Here is a 22437-nt window from a genome sequence, read left to right as displayed (position 1 = left end):
CATGAAAACGTGTGTGTGTGTGTGCACATTCACACAGGGCTGTACTTGTAAAACCATTGTTGCCTAGTTCCTTTGTTCAAGTCACAAAGAACACTTTGTGACATTCAAATTATTGCCAAAAAATAAGTAAAAGGACTTATCATCAAAAGTACAATAATCAATTGTTAATATGGGTGAGAATACTGCTGTTTACTTTTTAAAGTATATAACCACAGTGGAGTAGAAGACAAAGAACTCCTAATTTTCTATCCTTATAACCATCAGATGGTTTCTGGTGAGTAAACACCAGCTGTCTGTAGAAACAGAGTGGCGAAGGCTTCCAAAAACATGTGTTACATCTTTCTCATAAACTAGAAGATGACAGTAAGGACAATAATGGAAATCACTATGAACAGAGTGCCTGTGGCCACGACAGCTAAATGCAGCAGCTTTATCCAAGTCAAGCATCTTCCCATCAATGAAAAGAGTGGAAAATACTCTGAAATGCAAGGCACACTCCTTACTTGAGAATAAGGTATAGTCTTACCTTAAGTTACAACAAAAGTAGTGTTTAATGAACATTGATGATCACAGAATGATACAAATCTACAGCTCAATTTGAAATCTCCAATGTCTAGACACAAAAGGTCACAAATGGACAACACTGAACATGCTCTGACTGACTAATGCTGATTTAATCTTTAAATGTGACTTTTCATTGTTTAGGCAGGTTTGAAAAGACATTAGGAAATCTGATTTAATGCATTTTTGAACACATTTTTCTTAGCTGTATCACAGTCACACAGTAAGCTTCTGCAGGCATATTGAATGTCGTGAATGATAGAGTCTGCCAAGATCTGAAGAGATAAGCCTTAATAGCACTCATATTTTATAGTCTTTCCTTCTCAAGGACATCCAAACAAATACATATAGCAGTACTGGAAGGAAGTCACATGTATCTTTCACAAATTTCCATTTTCTTCCCTCAGTTGCTTACAGATGAGGCATGCACAGGGCTTACCACTTCTCCTGAACTGACCCCATGCACACTTCCTTCAAGGCTAAGAAAAGATCAAATCTAGGCAAAAATAGATTATTTAACTATGTTTCTGCTTTTTATGTAAACATCATACTCAATATTCAATAACAAGCAAAGGGATTTAACTGAGCAAAGTCTTACAAAAAATAAAGCTATGCTTATTTTGTTGAATTATCAGATCATTTTGTCAAATGTTAATGATTTTGACTAGATTTGTATATGGCCTTTTTAGGCAAATGGTGTTTTTTCCATTAACCCTTTTCAATTCCTTTCTGTTATTTTTTCAACACTGATGGCCTTGAATTCATCTGCATTATTTTTCTCAAACCACCTCCATCCTGCTTATCAACTTTTTTCTTTCAACAAAATGAAGAGAACACTATTGTCAGGACTATCTGGGAGCATGTCCAAGTATTTCATTGACTGAAACAGATCAGTACCTCAAGGTATGAAGGCAAGCACCAAAAAACTTAGCTTTGAAAATGGACTGCTTCAAAAGCACAATTGTTAAAAATCAACAAGACATACTCCCTCAGTACTTGATAATTTCTTTTTAAAAGAAGAGTTCCAAATTTGCCCTCAAGTTAGCTATGACCAGTCACTGGCCTTGCATTTGAATTTTGCACATTAGTATTTTCCAAACTCAGCTTCAGAGAGTGAAACATCAAACTTTCATTGCTACACGGACTACAAGCATACATGGGTGCCTCATAACACCAGAGAAAATAGGCATTTCTAAGCAGTATATAAATACTTTTTCAAAATGCATAATCGTTAATTTGAAAAGGTGGCTGGGGTAAGGTGTTCTTATCATTGGAATAAAAAACCCCAACCTTGTTAGTATAGCATACATGAAAGCTGTAAGCATTGTTGAACAGTAGAAGTCAGATAAACACAGAGGTTACAAGTTAGATTCCCTAGGGTTCGGTCCTGATATTGGTCCTTAAGTGGCACAATATGAAAAAAGAATGATGAATTTTAATACTCAAATGCATGCTGATAATTTATTAAAAGTTCTGTATGACATTTTTTAACAATTATTAGCTATTAAAATTCATAATGAACATGTATGTTCCCATTAATGTATATAAAACCAAAAACAACTGTGATTAAGCATTTTAAAAGAAAATTAATTCCACTGTTTTAGAGTACTCTGTGTGCTTTTAATTTTCCTAATGTACCTTTTTACTCAAATTCTTAATGAATAACTAATATAGAACTTCTTTTAAAAGTTTCCTTCTTTGTAGGATAAATGTTCCAAATAACAATGCTTTAGAAAATATTGCTTTAGAAAATAGTTTTCTCTTACAGAATATGTAATCTTCATGTTTGCTACTGTTATTTACATATATTTCTACATAGTACAATGTTTCTTATTGTGTTACAGCATTTGATCAGTGATTTGGTTCTGCTACTATTGAACTGCATTAACTATTAACTGCATTAATAGTGAGTATACTCTTTTCAACTAAAAAAAAAAAAAACCAACAAAACACCATCAATCAAATTATTTTTATCATGTTGAATTTGTTTTATAGTACATGCCTCCATATTGTTAAGGCCAATAAATAAACATCAAATGTAGGTGCAAAAAACAGTAGTGTGACTTTAAAAGAGAATTGGGGAAAAAAATTTCTAGGAAAGACAGGTTCTGGAATTAGCATCTTTGCTAATGGTAACCAGCACAGATGGTTTGACTGGAAGAGCACTGTATTCAACATCACTATGGACCTAATCATGCAACCAGGAAGAATACTCTACCACCAATTCATACAGGCAATGACTATACCTAGGATAAACTGGCAAATATCCCTGAACTTTAACATAATTACTTAATTTTAGCATTAGAGAAATCTGAACCACTCTTTTTCTAAACAGCATCCTACAGCTTACAGCTTTGATTCTTATTTCACTTTGTACTAACATAGGCCACTGACCTGAACAGAAAGTTAGAGGATAGTCACACCTAAGTCATACTGCAAGTTATCTTATTTCAATACTTGATCCATAAATTGTAGTTTTGAATCATTACATATAAGAAACTTTACAGAGTTTCCTATCATCCATAGTGTAAGGATAAAAACACACTACCATAAATCAACTTGGCACTAAACTCTCAAGGACTGTACATCTCTGACAATCTCAGTAGTTGGTATTGACTGATGATCGAGCACTCACACTGAAAATAGAGGCAGAAATGGAAGAATTAATTGGTTTCCAAGTAAAATAACTGGTTTCGTCGAAGTTTTGCAATGTGAACAGTTGGGGCAGGACTGAATATATTTGCTTACATGCTTAAAAAAGTGAAAGTCAAATTTTATCATTGTGAGCTATGAGACTGAGATTTTCTTCTAAATGTTTCATGCTTACTAGTGTAATTATTTTAATTATGGACTCTTTGGTAAATCATGTCCTAATTGTGCAACTTTTAAATAACAGCATAAATGTGAGTTGATTGATATAGCTGACATATGTTTAGCTCTTGAGCTGATTGAAATAGCTGGTATATATTTAGCTCCTAGGGAAGGACAAAAGCCTAAATGGATAGCAAGCTCAATAATAAACTAATCCTTAATAAATTTACCCATACCTAATCATGTATATGTTTGATTTTTTTTAAAGAAAATTGTTTTACATTCAGTATCAGTTACCTTAGGACAAAAACCATTTTAAAGTAATAGCTCTTTCTATATTCAGAGAAATGTGACAATTTGAAATATTGTACTGGACATACATAAAGAGCTATGTATGAAGATGGCACATTCTTTCAGAGTGAAATAGTTCTGCACCTTTTGAAGCAAGCTTGATAAGCTTTATTCAATAAATTTCTGAAGAGTAAGTAATCAGTTAAATATATGTGTTCACAAACAAGTCCTTATTTACAGGACTAACTATGATTATCTATTGTGAAAACAAGCACCACCCAGTTGCTGGCAAGTGTTTAGCAGAATGAGTGAGTGGTCCCTGATTCAGCATTTTTGTATTCTCATGTCAGGAAGAAACTGATGAGCCATTCATATATTAATCTTTCCCTTTTAAATTTCCATCTGAAAAAAAAAAAAGATTTCAATATGTGGTAATAAACACTAAAGCCTGGGGAGAAAACAAAAAACCCTACTCAGTCCACTCTGACTTCCTCCATCTTGCTGATTCCATGAGGGACATGGTTCATCTAGCCTAACTTAAGCCATCTAAGAGTTATCCAGCTTAAGTCAACCTTGTCTAATCCTTCTCCTTTTTTCACTCTCCAAATGCTGCAGAGAAACCCTAAGGCATGGCTTAGACTAGAAGTTTAGTTTTAAGACAGAAATGAGGATTTCCAGATTTTTTACTTTTTCCATGGAGTTTCTCAGAAAGTTAGAAAAACAAAGACTTTCCAAAAAGGATCAGAAAAAAACATACTCAAACATACATCCCTCTTTCAGATAAGTAATCACTTTCCATTTCACCATTTAAAAATAAATAAAGAAAAAAACAAAGTGAGAGGAAAGGATCAAATAACACAAGGTACAAACATTTTTAAAACCCCAACCAAACAAACATTTTTCTTTCAAAATAATTCTGCCACCCATGAAACCACCTTTTTCCATTTGTCCACAAAAATATGATATATATTGAAATCAGATAAAATGTTTTTAAATTTAGTAAACATCAGAGACACACAGTAAAATATAAAGAGAGAAGAAAAGAAGAGGGGAAAAAAAGTAATATAATTTGAATTTAAAAGGACATCAAGTCTCCCAAACAACAGATCCTGACAGCAAAATAGAAAAGCTCTTCCTGGACTGTTCTTCTGTCAGTTATTAAGCCTTATACAAGAATTAGTGACTGTAACAAACAAGTTTTTTTCATGATGGAAAACTGACAGATGTTTTCAACATTCCTAGTCCAACTGACTTTCAATCCAAATAACAATTTTCTTGAAAAAATGAGGTTTTAAAGAGTCTGTGAATGGAAATATTAATATAATAAAACACACATTCAGTTAATGTGAATTAATGTATCTCTCCAAAAACTAAATTCTCTAAGACCCATAAATGAATTTACCTTCCAGTGCATTGATAACAGAAAAGTTTACTGTGAATTAAGAACAAACTTTGTGATCTAAATGCTACACTGTAGCTGTGCTTTAAACTACCCCTACCGTAGACTCCACTCACAATACCAGCAGGGAACCTCTTTTTCTATACCCCCAGGCAGAAACATCTGGAAATGGAAACACTTTAAAAAATATGTTATCTAAAAATATGTATTTCAAAGCAACCTACCAAACACATTCCTAGATGAGTAACTGTATTTCAATAGCATTTTGGATTAGAAGAATAATGTTCAAGGAAATCTGAATCATGAGTGATCCAAGTCACTTGCAAATTTTGATGCAAGCATAGCTTTGCAGCAATGTAAAAAGAGCAGTCTTGACTTGAGCATTGCACCCATTTGTCACTTCTAATTTTTGCCTAAAGGAAAACAAAAAGCATGGTGCTTTTAATTCATTAAGAAGTACTTTTTAATACCATTTAGATTATGTTTTTGAGTTTACTTAGTGTTTTACATAGCATTACTATACCACCTACTTTATCCAAATCTGGCTGAGTTCCAGTATTGGAATAATCATTGTCACATGTTTGTTCTGTATTCTTTGCATTACTGAAAGCTTTGGCTGTTTAAATTGAAGGTGCCCAAGAAAATTATTATTGTATGATATAGGAAGCAAAGGACTCAGGGGGGAAATGGGGTGGGAGTGAGGACAAGAAAGCGGGGAACACAGCATGGATGGCACAGGACACGCACAAAATTATAAGTATTAATATGACAGTGATCTTTGATTCTCCATATTCCAGTTCAGATGTGACAGCATAATGACATTATGTCATTATGTTATCATGTTGTTTAATCTAATCTTCCAACATACATTACAGCATAACACCATAAAAAGCTTATTCAGGAAAAATTAATTTGCCTTGCAGATTAGGGAATATGGAAATAAGGCACCTTTTAGTTTCTCTTTTGCATTATTGACATATCTTCTAGTAATTGTTCCTCTGAAAGAGATTAAAGAGGATGAAGGTTAAAACTCAGAAACAGACAAGGTAAATACATTAAGTAGGGGACAAAGACCTGCTTTATTTACAATGACTACAAAATGTTTGGTTTGCTTTTTTCCTAAATCGAGGGGATTTTCTCTGGTATAAAATAAATACATAAATAAATGGGGGGGGGGGGGGAAACCCTAAAGCTAAATTAATAAAACTAAACTCTAATAGTCGAGTTTAGAAAAAATCTCTTTTTCTCTAGTTTCTTATCTCTGGTGGCAGAAATCATTTTATTCAGCAATCACATTTAAACCAGAGGTATTACTTGAACTTTGCATCTCTTCAAAGGACAAGTAGCAGTCAGTAAGAAGCAAGTTATCAGTAAGAATAAGCAGTCAGTAAGAATACAAGCTATCAGACAACTGTGTGAAAATCATTTTACGAAACTATTGGTGTTCCAAACACTGGGTGAAAGGATCTGGGGATATTCCAGAAAGCCCACACGGATAAAAGCTTTCTTAACCTACATTAAATCTTGATAATGCAATAATGAGTCTTTTAAAAGGATAACTCTAATTCCCCTATCTACTGCAATAAAGACTGTATATAGCTAATCTGCTTTGCCCTTTCAATTAAACTCGTCCAGGACGTTCTATGTAGTCAGCACCCTGAATGAGTCATTAAAATTCTCGTTCTGTAAGAGTTGTGTGCAGTGCACCGTTGTTTCTAAATTCCATTAAATCCAAACGGTCTTTATCGCCCCATGACCACTGTGACTTCAATCAGCCAATTTAATTACCTTACAAAATTGTCAGCAGAAGCAGCAAAGAAAAACAGGAAGGGTTGTGACGTTATCAAATTGAAATCTTCCTCTGTGCTGTTTAATCTAGACCAGTCAATAACAATGCTTCTCACCTCCTTGCTGCCTTCCCGAGGCTCTTAACCTTACTCTTCTTTCAAAGATTTCTGTTGTTGTTTATAAGACTGATTTTGAACTCTTCGTGAGAATGCTAACAGATACTGAAAGCTTCTTGTCCTTGGCAGTAAATCTTTCATTGGCTCTGAATGCTGGACTTTCCAAGACACGGACCCCTGAGAGCTGCCATAAAAGTTTGGCTTGCAGATTGTCATTGCACTCTTGATCTGAAGGCAGACTGCCTTCCCCACTAAAACAAGATGTGTACACTTTTTTGTTTCTCTCAAATAGAGGCAGAAACCTTACCTCCTTTCACTAAAAGGGTGTCAATGCAAAATCCAAAGGAACGTACACATCCAGGAGGGTTAATGCAAGTCCCTTAAGAAAGCTCTACTTGATCACCCAGCAGGTATTTTTCACTTGACCTTGTCTCATACACATATGCACAGAACTAGTTCCCACTGCTGTGTCATGACTTCGCAGGTTTTAATTGCTACAATTTTTAAATGGTCTCCTGAATCCCAGAACCGCGTGGTTTGACACCCACTGTCAGCTGCACAGGCAGTGGACACAACGAGCAAGCCTCTTGTCTGGTTTTGCCTCGCTCGAGCTCTTAAAAACAATTACATGGAGATAAACTCAGTCTGTTTGAGACAAAGGAGCTCAGCTAAGAAGCATGGCAGATGAAACCCGTGCTAAATCTTCACAGAGGAAGGAAGACTCAAGCGCCTAGCAATTCCCCTCTCGGGCTTCCCACAAAGGAGTTGAAAAATGAGGGGAGGGGTTTTCCTAAGTCACAAAGAGTACATGATTTTATAATGTTTGATTTGCTATATTTATTATTCTATGTAGGGCAACAGGAAAGTGCTGGGCTTCATGAGGACTTGGTGTGGTGGATTTTTAGGGAAAAAAATTTTTAAATAGTCAGTAGTAAGAAGTGTTTCTGGTAAAAGTTCAAAACTCTTCCTCTTTTCCTTGGAAAGTTTTTCCTGTCTCTCTCTTGACTTTCTTTTGCTTTTAACCTGGAAGAAGCCACATGCGTGCACACACCCTTCCTTTAAAGTTCATTGAAACACAAAACATTCAGCTCCCTTTCTCATCTGCTTCAAGTCAGGCAACTCCAAAGGAACAAAAAGTCAAAACTACAGGTGTGTGCCTCTACTATTCTTTACTCGTCTTGAATGTCCTGAAGAAAATAAAACATCATACAAAGTGGGTTAACACTTATCAGGCAATTGGCCCCCCTGCATTGGAGGTCTTTAGTCTTTCACCACGCTTCCACGAATAATGAGAGCAAATCCAGTGACCAGACCTCTTTCACCTTCCCGTCACAGGTCTCTCTTCACACTTTTGCTATAAGAAAGACGAATTGCTCACAGCAGTAGATACAAGGCCGGAAATGGGCAGTTTAAATAAAAGAGGGCATCTTAGAGCGCTCCAGACTTCAAAGAGCTGACAATCAAGCTCTATATAGTAGTAGTAGGTGGGGGGGAAAGGGGGTTTAAATAGCTCTTTGGGCAAGACAAGGTGTTTCTGAAACACAGGTGAGTAATTACTGGTGTTTGACATCTCTTATTGGCTTGTTAATTCAGCATTTCGGGGACAAGGTGCTGAGATGTCCTCAGGAGGTTAAGGCAGACCTACGACAAGGCAGCCCGACGTGCCCCGCTGCCGTGGGTCTGCGCTTACAAAGGAGCAGTGAATCGGAAAGCTGCGAAATGTGATCCCCGGTAAAGTAACGGATGTGCCGGCGGTCACGTATTTTGGCTTTTGTTCGGTGCCAAGTGATAAGGAAAAGGTTTCCATCACACTTAGCACAGCAGGGAGACAAATACTAGGCTGCTGATTTTCTCCCTCGTCAAGGTGGGATGTATCCTTTTATCCGCATCAATGGTTTAGGACTGTTCCCATTTGACACCCTCGAGTACCGTATACACAAACCTCGCCTTCAGCGTTCCCTGGGCTCGTTTGTGGGAAACTGCTCAGAAAGGGAAAGGGAAGGAGCTTGGTGCCATGCCCCGTGAAGCAAAGTGTCATTTAGGAAGGGTGCGTGGTGTGATGCCCGAATACCGCGTTGCCCAACTCCAGCAGCAGCAACAGGCTGGTGTCCAGATGCCTTGCTTAGTGTCGCTGGGGAGGGAGCGGTGCCATCGCACCAGCCTCTCTCCGTGTTTGCTCCATAAGGCACAGACAGAAATAACCTCCCGAATTTGACAAATAACCCAGGCGGTTCGACTTCCCTCTGTGGTTGCTAAAGGTAGCTTTAGAGAGAGAGGGAGGGAGAGAAAGGACATGCTGGCTAGTCCCAACAATGAGAGGAGCCGTGGGAAGGACAATGCGAATCCATGGTGGCTAATTTGCACAGGAGGAATGAGGGGGCTGCAGCTCTGGCAGGCTTCAAGCTCTCCCCTGTTGCCATAGCGCTGCTGGCTGAGGAGGAAGAGCGGGGGCTGGCAGGCTGCCTTCTGGAGGGAATCTCCTCAGCTCTCGCTTCTCCTCGGGAAGGACTCCACGGCATGCCGTCCTCCTGGTCGCAAGGACATCCCGAAGGGACCGCTAGAACGGGAACCCGGAGGGGGCGGTGGGGAATTCCCCCTCAGAAACAACCAAAGTTTTTCCACAGCTCACTCGCTGCTCCTTCCCTCCACCCTGCCATGACCTATACGGAGACAGAGATGTCAGCCTTTTGAGGAAGGCGTGGAGGAAGTTCTCTCGTGGTCACAGACAGAGTGACTTAGCCTGGACTAAGCTACGTCCAGACTCCTTTAAAACAGAGATGTGCATCAGGCCCGGATGAGCAGGGCAAAGGTCTTCCTGCTCTTTTCACGTCTAACATTCTCCACAACAAAATAAACTTACCATCTGCTCCCTACCTACTTAGAATGTTCAGTGATGTTTTGGAGACAATTCTTTTAAAAGATAGGGAAAAGCAGGCAGAGATGCAGAAACGGATTTCTACTTCGCTTCTACAAACAGTGGAGTGAGCACAACTCGTTGGCCAGCTGTGTGACCAGGATGCAGTTGGGAAGCGAAGTTAGCCCAGTAAAACACAGGCACGCACCGCCATGTCACTGGGTAACAGAGACCCGCGGCATCACCTTTCATCCTCGGGATTATTTATTGCTGTAGCTCTTGCCAAGCCGCTGCTCTCTAGGGCTGTCTCCAGAGGTACACTGGACTAACAACTCAGAGGGGATGCCGCTCCAAAGAAGGAAAGTCCACCTCTTGCTGGTGCTGTGACCAGGAAGATGTTTGTTTACATAGCTTCACCTGAAAGTAACTGAGGCTCCTAGAGACAGACTCTCGGCGCCCGTGGAAAGACAGCCGGCCAGTGCCAGATTACAGGCATCCTAACGCTAAATTCACGGCCATGATTATGGATCAGACTGATTGCAAAATAGACCCCACAATGATATACGGACCCGTTTAGCCATGTCCAAAGAAACAGGCATTCCTGAGGATGGTTGCTAAGAGCAACGTGCCTTAAGCACCACCTTTAGACCAGATGGAAGCAGAAAAAAAAAAAAAAAGTGCTGGTAGGAACTCATCACACGAGATCGGTAACAGCCTGGTGACTTTTTAATCATTACTCACCTTCCCCTTCACATAAAAGTGTGTGCGGGGGTGCTGATTTAAACTAAAATAGATACAAACCAAGGCATTATTCCCAGGCAAAGGCAAGAGATTTCAGTGCCCCACAGAAACGGATGCAGTGGCTGCCACAGTTTATCGCTGACAGCGTGAATGCGGGAGATCCGCTCTTCCTCCCTCCACCCATGCTCTCGGCAGGCACAGAGGGTGCCGCTTGTATGGGGAAGCAATTTTCCGCCTGTCCTCTCCGCCGCGCCCCCGCCGCGGTGCGCCCGCGATACCCGAGCGACCAGGAGGAGGCTGATGCGGGGCTCCCATCATAGCTCGCCCCGGACTAGCACCGAAGGACTGCCCCAGCCGCACAGCCCCCTTCGGACCTGCTTTCCGAATTTTCTGTCCTGCCCTTCCTCACTGCAAAACTTCTGTAGGGGATGCAGCGGCTGGAATTTGTCCCTCGCTTGCTTGCTTAGACACACGAACACGCGCGCATGCACAGGCAGAGCTCTAAAGGCTAGTGCCCTGGTCCAGGTGGGATAGCTTTTAAAGTGGAAACCCTCTCTGTTCTTGAAATGTCATTCTGATCTACCTTTTTTTTCCCCCGGGAGAGGGGGGAACTCCTGCAACTTTCGTCGCATAGGAAATCTGTGCTTTTGAAAGGTACCGCAAAAGCTCTTTCCCGAGCACCGCTCAAGACGTAAACCATCTCTTCTCTAACCCTAAATGCCACTCAAGTGTCAAGCAAACAGACAGACACTTCAAGGGAAATCAGCCCGAAGGTCTCAAATCACAGAGTCGCGCCCGCACGGTATCGGCTCGGGGGGGATCAGAGACGGGCGGCCGAAACTTAACAACTACTTGACAGATTTTTAACTGATCAAGCACTGTATTAGCCATGCTTTCCCCTACTACGGAAACAATAAAGCAAAACAAATTACGAGGAAGCCACGCAAGCTGCACAGAGCCTTAGGCAACCGCGTTTGCCAGTCTTTTTTCTATTGTTATTATAATTATCATCATCATCGTGCCGTTACTACGGCTACAATGAGCTGCAGAGACAGAAAAAAAAAGATCACACAGCAATTCATCCCTCCAGATGCAAAATAAAGAGGGACTTCGCTGCCCGACGCCGGCAGCACGTCCCAGCTCTCCCCCAGCATCCCCTTCTGAGTCAATCCTACGTATATCACATTCAGGTTTAAACGCACAATGAAAAAAGTGTCGGGAAATCTTACCAAATCTTAATACATGTGTGGTTCCTTGAGAATATCCAATCCACAGTAAGCAAAGAAGGAGTCTAATGGTGCATCTGAAGACTGAATTAGTTACAATAGGGGAAATAATCTTCATGATGTTTCTATGCACACACGCGCTGCCTTACTTCCCCCTTCTAAGCCGTCAGGTTTCCCGGTAGGGTGAGAATGAGGATACGTAAACTGATGGCCCTCAGACACGATCACGGCATGGTCACAGAGAGAGCAGAGAGTCTACGCTTCCCAAACCCATTAGCAATCCCTGCATGTTCTTCATTCACTGCGCCAAGGAGCAACCTTCAACTGCAAGGAATGGTGGGACATCCATGTTAGTCGGGGGAGAATCCTTGAGAAATCCAAACACACACAATGTCCAGCCGAGTAAACCTGGGAGGCAAGAAAGGAGGAAAATCAATAGGTAATCCAGCTCGAGAAACCGCTGAGGTACCGCCACATAGCGAGCACCCGCCGTTTCACTGGCGAAGCTTTTGCCGTGCTCCCATTCTACTGCACTGCTGCACAGCTTCTGACGCGAAGCCAAGATTAAGTGAGAGAAATTGAGATAGCTTTTCTCTGCTTAAGGCTGCCTGCCAGACAGCCTTCCCAGTTTCTATTATGCAACCGATCTGATCGCCCAGCGTTGTCGGAGTTAAAAAAAAACAGCACGGTTTTATTTACGTGCTTCTTATTGTTATTAGTTATTCAGTTGTTCTGAACAATAGCTGGGGGGGGCGGGGGGGTGCTGCTAGAGGGGAGAAGGGACTCGGATGTGTAAAAATCAAATCCTGTATTTTAATAGTTGACTGCTTGGCTCGAGATCACTTAGCTTTAGAGTTGTGAAAGAGAAGGCTGACAACAAAGTCATGCAGGTTATCAGAGTAACGTTCAGGTTCGGGGAAAAAAAAAGATAATGATATTTGCAATCAGTAACTGTTATTCATTTTAATGCATGAAGTAGGATAAATGCTATGGCTTGTATACTGACTGTCCTAGGAACTTGCTCCGGACCCAGTGATAATAGAGCACAAGGCAGCTTTTGCAAGTAACAGGAATCGGCAGCGCTGGAACAACCTTGTTGAATGCACAGACCTGTTTCGCTAAACTTGCTTGAAATTGCAGTGTTGCTTGAAAGACAGTAGCTTCGGGATTTACTACTTTATGACTTTCACTTTATTCTTGCACTCTCTTATTTTGCATTCTGCTTTCCTTTCACTCCAGTATTATAGAAATGTTGCTGTTCCTCCCTGTACTATGATCTATGTAGTTTGTCATTTTGCTGTCCTCAGTGAGAACAACAGCATTTCCCAGTTTGATAATGGGATACTGAGTTTGTATCTGCAAATGCAGCCACAGACTTTTGGTTTTTGACCAGGTGTTCCAAAGAAGATAAACCCATTCTGTGGACTACTTCAGATTTTCCTTGGAAATGCAATTAGTTGTGTGCCTGCACCCACTGAAATACATTAAACCAGGACTGTCAGACTTTGCAAACTAAGTCAAGATTTGCTGAACCTACTTGAGCTTTATTACAAACACTGAAATATAATTCCTATACTTCCCATCAGGAAAATGAAATAATTTTATTCTACATTCTGCCTACAGACATCTTTTGTTTCCTTTATCTCACTCCCTTGCTTTCCATTAATAAAGAAAATATCACTGCGAGGCTTCCCCCACAGATACATACAGAAAAACATAGAATAAACCTGACTTTACAGAAATAAATACCAATGATGCCAAGCTAATGAGAACACTCTGTGGAATCTATCAAAAGCAGAGCATGGCAGAGGTGAGCTACAGCTTATTCTTAAATAACATCTGTGTGCTGTAGACCTGTAAATAAGTAACAGCAGCATTAGGATTATAACCTGTAGTGTGTGTGCTCTGTACCCCTAGAAGTGTTAGCAATTCACAGTAACTTTTTATCATTTTGCCTTACTGATTTCCTCTGCACACTTTTACTTAAAACACTGTAAAATGCTGATGAAAAAAAATGTACATTCTGCGAGGGTATTATTAAACATCATTGATTTTTTCTTTTCCTTAAGATGGAGGCATAACTGCAGTGTCAAAAATAAGTATCATGAATGGCTAGTTCTGCAGTCTAGCAGGGAATTCAATCAGACGATTTGACTATTGGAGCACTTTAAAAAGAACACCTAGTGTTAAAAGCAAGGATATCTAGCGACTCCTTCAGTTCACACTTAGAATATCTCCCAGTAAAAATGCAGAGAGATGCTTTTTCTTCTATTTACTATTTCATTTGTTCTCTTCTACTCGTTTATATTTTATCTTAGTCCAAGGAGAAATAAAAACCAACCCATGTGAATGCTATGAAAGTTCATTGCCTCCCTCCCTGTTGCTGCTGAAATAAAGGATATTAGACATCTTTAGATACTTTTTTAATTGTGAATGCTCAGATGCAGCTTGCTGTCTAACCATATTTTTTTATTTATTTAATTTAGTTTTGGGGAGGAGTTTTGAAAATATAATATTCGTCGTCAGCTTTAGCACATTAAACAAGACATAACTTTGGACAAAGTGACTCCTGTTATGAGTTTGATTTTCTAAGGTCTCTCTCTCGAAAAAAAAATACAGCCACATGTAATCTCAGTCCAACAGAACACCTAACTCACAGAGGCGTTTAGAACTGGAATCGTAAAACAACTTGTGCTTAATTCCTGTTACTATTAAACACTCAGCAGCCCACGCTGCAGCCCCTGGTCTGACGCCTGAGGCTCACACCGAGTTTCCTTCCCCCCGCGCCAGCCCCCGCCGCCGGCGGCGGCTGCGGCCTCAGCACCGCGGACAGCGCCCGGGGCGGCCCGGGCGGCCCCTTCAGCACCGCGGACAGCGCTCCCGGCCGCCGCCCCCGCTTCAGGCGTCCACACGCCTGGGGGTTTTTACCCTTTCCAGTCATTTCGCAGTGCGGAAAGGAAATTAAAATCTGTTATCGGCTTCTTTAAAGATATATATTATACCCTCTATTATGTTAGCTAGCCAGCTATTTTATGGCATTTTATGGGTTCAGAAGAAGTACCGATGTCCTCCTTATCTACTATCAGACATCGCCTAATGCTCTCTGTTAACATCCCTCCCCCCTTCTTTCAAACCCTAGCTCCCACCTTGGAGAAAAGTCGTAGTTAACCCAGAAATATTTTCTCAAGAATACGAGTCCCTTATATTAAAAAGAAAATCTTACAAGACATCAGATGTTTAGAACTCACTAAATATTTGGTGACTGAAGATCACTTACAGGCTATATAATTGACTAAAGCCTCAGTCTTCCCCATCCTAGATTCCTTTTCTGTTATTTGGACTTTAACCTCACTTCTTCGTGAAAAAGAAAAAGATACTTTTGTGCACCATCCAGAATGATTTCAACATGAAAACAAGTAAATATTCTTAGTGCCTTTCATATTTCTTTCCCTGTGAGATGTACAATTCAAAGTCTGGAAATCCCTAATAAAATGTCATACTAGATAAGCTGGTCTTCTGTTTTGGGAGCTTGTCACCACTGTTACACAGCTCTTTTCATATTAAAGTCTGTATGAAACTGCCTTCTACACTTCAGTGATCAGCAACTGGGAAATCTACAATTCCTTGGATATATGTTTTGATTTGTTTGGTCATCTATTGTAGACATGGTGGTAACACATTTCTAATACACAAGGGCATCTCTAATACACAGGACTGTGTTCAAGTGTAGCTGATATGAAAAATAGTAATCCAGCTATAGACAGGGAAAGAAGAAGAGACAGTCTGAGGCCTTACATCTTTTCTGGATAATAAAAACCCACTACACTTTCAGCTGCGTGTCAGGTATAAATGGTGTACACTATATACATAATGTTTCATTTGGAAAGTGGAGATATGTGATTCTGATTACCTTACTATATCAGGAGCTTTTTCCATCAGATCTAATTTTTATGTGCTGTTATCATTATAAAAGTTAACCCAGTTCCAGCTAGCTGCCACCTACTGGGATGTATAGTTTTATCATATTACTTTAAAAAGGAATGGGCTTTTATTTTCAGGTCATAGCTGTACCTCTAAGAACAGATAGTGAGGTTTTTATATCATGTAATCTACTATTTTGACCTCTCACAACAACAGCTGATATAAATTTAACGTAGGTATAACATATGGTCCCCCAAATGTTTCTCGGACATTTTTCGGCAAATCCTTGCAAACGTTTCAGATTCACATGTGACCACAATCCTCCTGCTGTTGCAATCTGGTGTGAGGAGAGCCACAGCTTACCACAGCACCTGACCAGCATCTCCAGATCTCTAGAAACAAGTATTTCAGCTTTGCTGACAAAGCAGTACCACAGACCTCCCTTCTAAAATGTTTGCCAAAGTATTCAAATGAATGTTGATATTATAATTTAAAAACACATCGCAGCCCACTGGCATTTCACTCCCACCAGCTATAAGAAAAAACCCCGTAGGTCCTTCTCTGTTTGTTATTATCTCAGCCCAAATTTACAACCAAGTTTCTGCTGCACCGATGATTAATGACATTTTAGGATGGTAATTAATTTTTAGCTAGTGGAAAGACTTGTATTCTAATTAATGAAGCAAGTGTGCAATAGACTTTCTTGTTCAGGCACTTTTGAGTATCACAGCAATGCACTTTCCTAGCAAGTTTTAAGCAGCAAAAACAAATACTTGTGACATGATCTACAGATCAGCCTTTGGCCCCTTCAGTTTCTGTAGGGGTTGGGAAAGCTCTACAGGGTTTTGGGAGGAAAATGATGATGCTTAATGTTTTTCATGCTGTATTCCCTCAAAAGTTTCTAAGGAGAATGTGAAGAGAGGTTTTCATTACAATGTATTCATTCCTTCTCAGTGCACGCACGGCTCCTGCAATCATTCCTCCACTCCGTAGGCAGGAATGTCTCTTGCTTTCCACAGTGTCAGCGCCCTGGCTACTTTAGCGATGGATGGTCACCCAAAGAATGCTGATTTTGTTCAGAAATAAGTGACAGGGTTGCCTATAAGCTGAAAGGAGGATTGGCTGCGCCGTACGGTGGGGGCCGGGTAGGGGCAGGAGGAGACCTTACGGAAGTAGAGATTGTTGTCCACCCACAACTCTAGCGAAGTTAGAGCCTGTTTCTTACCTCCGCTCCCCCAGGAGAGCGGGGGGCACATCCTCAGTGCAGCCGGTTCAGCCTCCCTGAGCCCGGCTCGGGAGCAGCGCTCTGGCTGCGGGAGGGAGTTCCGGGTACCAGGCAGGTACCGGGCAAGGGGCTTGGGGGGGGCTGCGCTTCCCTGGCCTCTCGCTCCCTCTTCCCACACCTCCACTTTCAGCATGGGGACAGCGGCAGCTCTGACGATGCGGAGCAGCGATGGAGGAACAGAGGAAGGCGACAGGTTTGCCTTTCCCACAGTGAGGGACAGACCCGGGCGGCAACAGCGCTCGGGTCGGCCAGCTCAGCGCCCGCCTTTGCCCTGAGACACCCGGTCAAGAGCCATCGTGGTGTACAGCTCTCGGCAAAACGCGGCCACGGTGCATCCCCCGCCACCCCCGGCCTCCCCCCCCGCCCCCCCGCAGCCCCTCACTGGCATGCAACCCCTCCGGCCGTGGCGGCCAGCCGGAAACCCCGGGACATCCTCCTACCTTGAGTTGCGGGAGGGGAATCGGGGAGGGAGAGGAAGGCGGAGGCGGGGGAGGAAGGGCGGTGGCAGGACGCCGGGGACAGCCCGGGCTGCGGTGCAGCCGGCGTCCGGGCACCACTGACGGCGGCGGCAAGCGGCGCCCGAGCGAGGGAGGGAGGGAGGGAGGGAAGAAGGGAGGGATGGAGGGAAGGGAGGAAGGAGGGAGATCCGCCTCCCTTCGGGAGCGCTGCACAGCGCCCTTTAAAGGAGCAGAAACCTGCTTTCTCTACGGCCGCCACTGCCGGCTCCCCACACCAGCAGGTCTCGCCGCTGCCCGCCGGCCACCGGTGGCCGCAGGGCTTCCCCCTCGCGCCGTCGCCCGAAGAGCCCGAGCTCGCCGGACAGGGAGTTTTCATGGCATTAAAAGTCCAAGCTCCTAATTGGGGTCCCCGAGCCCCATTTTGTGAACGCGGAGGAAGTGGGGGTTGGATCCTGCCGCCTGTGAAACAGCTTCAGAGACCCCTGCCCGTCCGCATTTTTACCCGTGCGGGGTGAGCGGAGTGCTCCTATCTCAGCCTGCAGGGGTGCTAGAAAAAGCTTCGGCTGCTTCTGGACTCTGTTCTCATGCTGAAACCCGCCTGTCCCCGCTCCTTCCTTGAACTAGCGGGTACTAAGCTCAGGCACTTTCCCGGGCTGGAAGATGATCAAGGGAGTGGGTGACCACATCTGCCCCCCCTCCCTCCTCGCCCGACTCGCTCCTAAGCGTCAACGCTGCGGGAGGGGGGCTCTGGCAAAAGGACCAAGGCCTCCCTAATGAACTGGGGTGGGAAATGTGTCGTCCGCCCCGCCTTGCGGGAGTGCCAATGATTTCCTCCCTCGCCCAGCCGCGCTCGCCCCCGCAGCGCCACAGGCGTCTCTTCGCCGCTTCTGAGCTTCTCCCGATTTTGTTTCGTGACTCGGACATGCCTTGAAGAGCTCCAGGATTTCCCCTGTACCTCCCCCCTCCACACCGCAGCCTTCTCGAGGTCTGACCTCCAGGCAGATGTGATGAGCAATTCGACAGGAAAATCCCTGTCTCCTCGCCTTTCCCTCAAGGAAAATTCCCGTTCCCGGATCCTCGGGGGAGCGTAGCCCGCACCCCACAAAGGATGCTCAGGCGTTGCCCCGCTTTCATCTACCCAAGAGACCAACTGGTTATCAGAGGCGGGAGGGGAGGACTCAAAAAGCGTCGAAGAGATGGGGCTGGGGCGGGTGGGGGTTGGTGACTGAAAAGCTCCTATAATAAAATTAACAGCAGAGTTGTTGTGCGAAGTAAATAAATAGTCAATGATCCCATTGTGGAGCCGAGCGCAGGCGGCACAGATCGCGGCGGGCTCGCAGCAACTGGGCTCCGGCCGCTGTGACTTGCAGCTTAATCGGTCCCACAGCACATCCCTTAATTACTTGCAGCACACTTCCATGGCCGACAGAAAATTCATTAGTCAGTTCATTTGCCTGAAGCGGCAACGGAGATAACGCTTGTTAAAAGCAAACACACTGCTAAAGCAAAGCGCTTCATGCCACCCTGGGCGGTGAAGGGAGCTGGGCAGGAGGTGCCACTCCAGGACTTCAGGATTAAGCAGGCTGCGGGTGGAAAACTGAGGAGAAGAACGTCGTGGAAAGCTGAGCTCTGTGCCATCCTGCAGGAGGGAAAGGAGTGGCGAGGATTGCCACGGGAGTAGCCAAGTCATCTCCACGATCTCCGGGAAGGCGAGGCAGGTTAACGCTGCAAGAGCAGGCACAGGGTGGGAAGCATATGAGGTCGGATGAGCAAATGTTTGTGCAAGCACTGACTCGGTGATTTCACTCCTCTTTTTTTTTTTATCGCTGACTGCTTTTGCTTTGTTACTTACTATCCAGAGTTTTCTGACCAGTGAACAAACAGAGAACAAGTCAAACATAAAAATACATGAGTCAAAGGTGTCACTCTAAGATGACAGAAAGGAAGGCAGGGGAAGAAAAGGGGTATGGTTCTAACGTTGCAGATGGATTGTGTAATACCCTCATGTAGTCACTTCATCTCAACTACATTGATGTAGAGCCTTTTCCCTTGTTGCCTGGGTTACATTTCTGTCCAGACGTGAAATTCTCAATGCTTTCCTCAGCCAACAGCAGTTTACAAAGAATTAGGTCCTCTCTGACAAGAAAGAGGTTCCCAGTGCCACCAGTGCTGTTATCATTACCTATTGTTACCTATTGTTAGGATATTTAGGGACTTTCCATATGTCTCATTAGTAGTCAAATGAAGAATATTGGAGCAGGAAAGTTGGATCAACAAGCCTAAGCTCACACTGCAAGGCAGGAACATAATGGGAAGACACTCTATGATTGTCCTTTCTCAGGTGTTGACTACTGCAAAACTCCTTCATTTCAATACTGACAGAACTTATGTTTCTTCCCAGTTACACTGTAGGAACTTTGAGCTTTATCGGTACTGACCACTAGAAAGAAACAGGAAAGCACAGGCCCAGTTTGTCAGTATCCAAAATGAGACGTACCAGAGAATTTCCTACACAAGGTCCTAGACTGTAACCAGAAAAAACAAAACAAAACAAAACAACACAACAAAAAACAACATCAGAAAACAAACAAATAAAAACCCACAACCCCCCAGCCCAGCCCCCAAACTTCTTTACTTTCTTGCTTCTTTTTTATTGTTGACTATTTTAATTGAAATTTACAAATTTATCAAATAAGAATATACACGTCATCTTTACAATTTTTATCAATGCAAATAAGAATTTAACGCCATTAAAAAATAAACACATTTGCAAAGATCTTTGTGAGAATGGTTTTTTGGTTTGTTTGTTTTTCCCAGCATTATTTTTAAACATTTAAAATGAAATTATCTGGGTTTATTACATTCCCGTTAGGTGCATTTACACCTCAAAGTTAGGAGTAATATAAACTTGCAGCCTAATTCCTTTAGGGAATTTCAAAAATGAAATTACCAAAGGATGACAGATACATCCTTTCCCCACTGAAGTCTATCACGACTACCCAGTACATCTGAATATTTAATACTTTTTTCTTTCCTGCTTTGTCTTTCAATTTAGGTCAGCTATGATAACATAAACATGGACAAAATTTAAGATCTTTCAAAAGAGTTTCCATCAAATATTTTTCATAACACCAGATCTACAAAGACCCCAAACCAACCAAAATAACAAATTCTGGATGCTGTGGCTTAACAGCCCTAAACAAATTCTGTCCAATTTAATGACCCAAATCTGAGTACTGACATTTGTTCAAGATGAGAGGTTCACAGCTTGTGCCCTGCCACAGAAAACACTGAAGCAAACCTTTGGGACTTCAGATTGCAGACAACTGAGTTTTTTGTTCTTTCTGCCAGACATTGTTTTATTTTTTTTTTTTTTTTACCCTCTTGCAGTTGTGAACAACACTGTGTGGTTTTTCAGGAAATCTGTCTGCTACTGCTATGACATAAATATTTTTGGTACAGCTCATGGGCAAAGAAAGAAGTGTTGTTGCTATTTTGGCCAAGGAAAATCCTCCCAAGTGTTGTCTTTTCACAGCTTTTAATGATGATCTTGTATACTCATATTCTTGGTCAAACTGCCTCCATGTCCTTTCAAACAGAAGAATGAGTCAAAGAAGGATGGAATAAAAGCAAAAAAAATCTGTCTAAAAGAAACAAATCTCTTTTTTTGTATTATCCACTTGAGGGAGACAATGAGCCATAGGTTAAATCCATACGTCAGTTTGATGGACCACATACAAAAGTGATGAAGAATTTGTACCCATTGTGTGTTATTGCTAATTTTAAAAGCACTGAGCTGTGTAACATAGTAGGCATGATGTTTCTCATAGCACTACATTGATCTGTTCATCAGACAGTTTTCTTCTCTTTCCTTTTTGCCTAGCAAGATGGGATGGGATCATCCAATGACTTTGGCTGATAGGTCTTAAACAGGAATCTTTCAAGATGTTATTTCATAACTCTAGAATTAATATCTCACATTTGGACAACCTCACCTGATTCAAGACCTTTGACTCACTTTATGGTTTAAGAGATGTACCAAAGTGTATTACATTCTAAGAGGGCTAAAATAGATACTACCAGAAGCCACAAAAGAATAAAGCTTAACCTGTGTCCGAATGCCTTTGGAGATACATACATACATGGCTTGGAAGTTTTATTTTATTTGGTGCCAGTCACGATGCATTGTACAATATTCTCCAACAGACTGCCATATTTTGAAGTCCTCCCGGCAGACCTTCATGGCTTAGCTATCATTATTGTTAGAAAATACTCTGATGTTTGCCTCAAGCAGCCTTATGGCAATTGACAATCATCACTCTTCCCCTTACCTGCAGAGGACATAAAAACGAGTTTTTATTCCTCTCTCTAAAGCTATCTTCTGAACAACTGAATAAATATTATGCAGGAAGTGAAATGTCACTCCTTTCTTGAAGAAGGGCAAGTAGGAGGATGCAGGAAGCTCCAGACCAGTCAGCTTCATCTCAGTTCCTGCAAAAGTGATAGGGAAACTAATCCTGAAAACCATTTCCAGGTACATGAAGAGCAGTAAAATCATTAGGAGTAGTCAGCATAGATTCATTGAGGGAAAGTCATGTTTGACCAACAAGACAAACTTTTAAAATTAGGTGACCATCTTGGTGGATGAGGGGAGAGCAGTGGCTATTGCCTACTGCACTGTTTCCTATAAGATCCTCATAAAGAAGATGTTGATGTATGGGCCAGATGAGGAGATGGTGAGGTGGGTGGAAAACTGGCTGAATGGCCAGGCCCAGAGGATGATGATCAGTAGCATGACATCTAGTGGGAGGCCAGTAACTACCAATGTACTCCAGGGGACATTACTCCATCCATTTAATTCCACATCTTCATTAATGATGTGGATGATGGGGCAGAGTGCACCTTCAGCCAGTTTGCCAATGACACCAAACTGGGACAAGCAGCTAATACATGAGAGGATTGTGCTGCCATCCAGAAGGATGTTTA

At 42.3% G+C, this 22437-nt stretch overlaps 1 protein-coding gene across 5 annotated transcripts in view; it reads right to left on the bottom strand.

Moving 5' to 3' along the window:
- GRIK2 (glutamate ionotropic receptor kainate type subunit 2) overlaps positions 1–17575 on the bottom strand; it is a 366043-nt gene extending 348468 nt beyond the window's left edge. For all 5 annotated transcript variants that reach the window (XM_048299919.1, XM_048299918.1, XM_048299920.1 and 2 more), the window contains exons 1-2: positions 17434–17575; positions 11791–12195 (exon numbers count right to left, since the gene is read on the bottom strand). In XM_048299919.1, coding sequence (XP_048155876.1) covers positions 11791–11905 — 115 coding nt within the window. In that variant the 5' untranslated portion in view covers positions 11906–12195; positions 17434–17575. The remainder of the gene's footprint in view (positions 1–11790; positions 12196–17433) is intronic.
- Positions 17576–22437: the final 4862 nt, after the last annotated feature.

The sequence above is a fragment of the Corvus hawaiiensis genome, chromosome 3, assembly GCF_020740725.1.
Source record: "Corvus hawaiiensis isolate bCorHaw1 chromosome 3, bCorHaw1.pri.cur, whole genome shotgun sequence".
NCBI classification, from domain to species: Eukaryota; Metazoa; Chordata; class Aves; order Passeriformes; family Corvidae; genus Corvus; species Corvus hawaiiensis.
The sequence above is the reverse complement of the archived record's forward strand: the minus strand, read 5'-3'. Positions and strand labels throughout refer to the sequence as shown.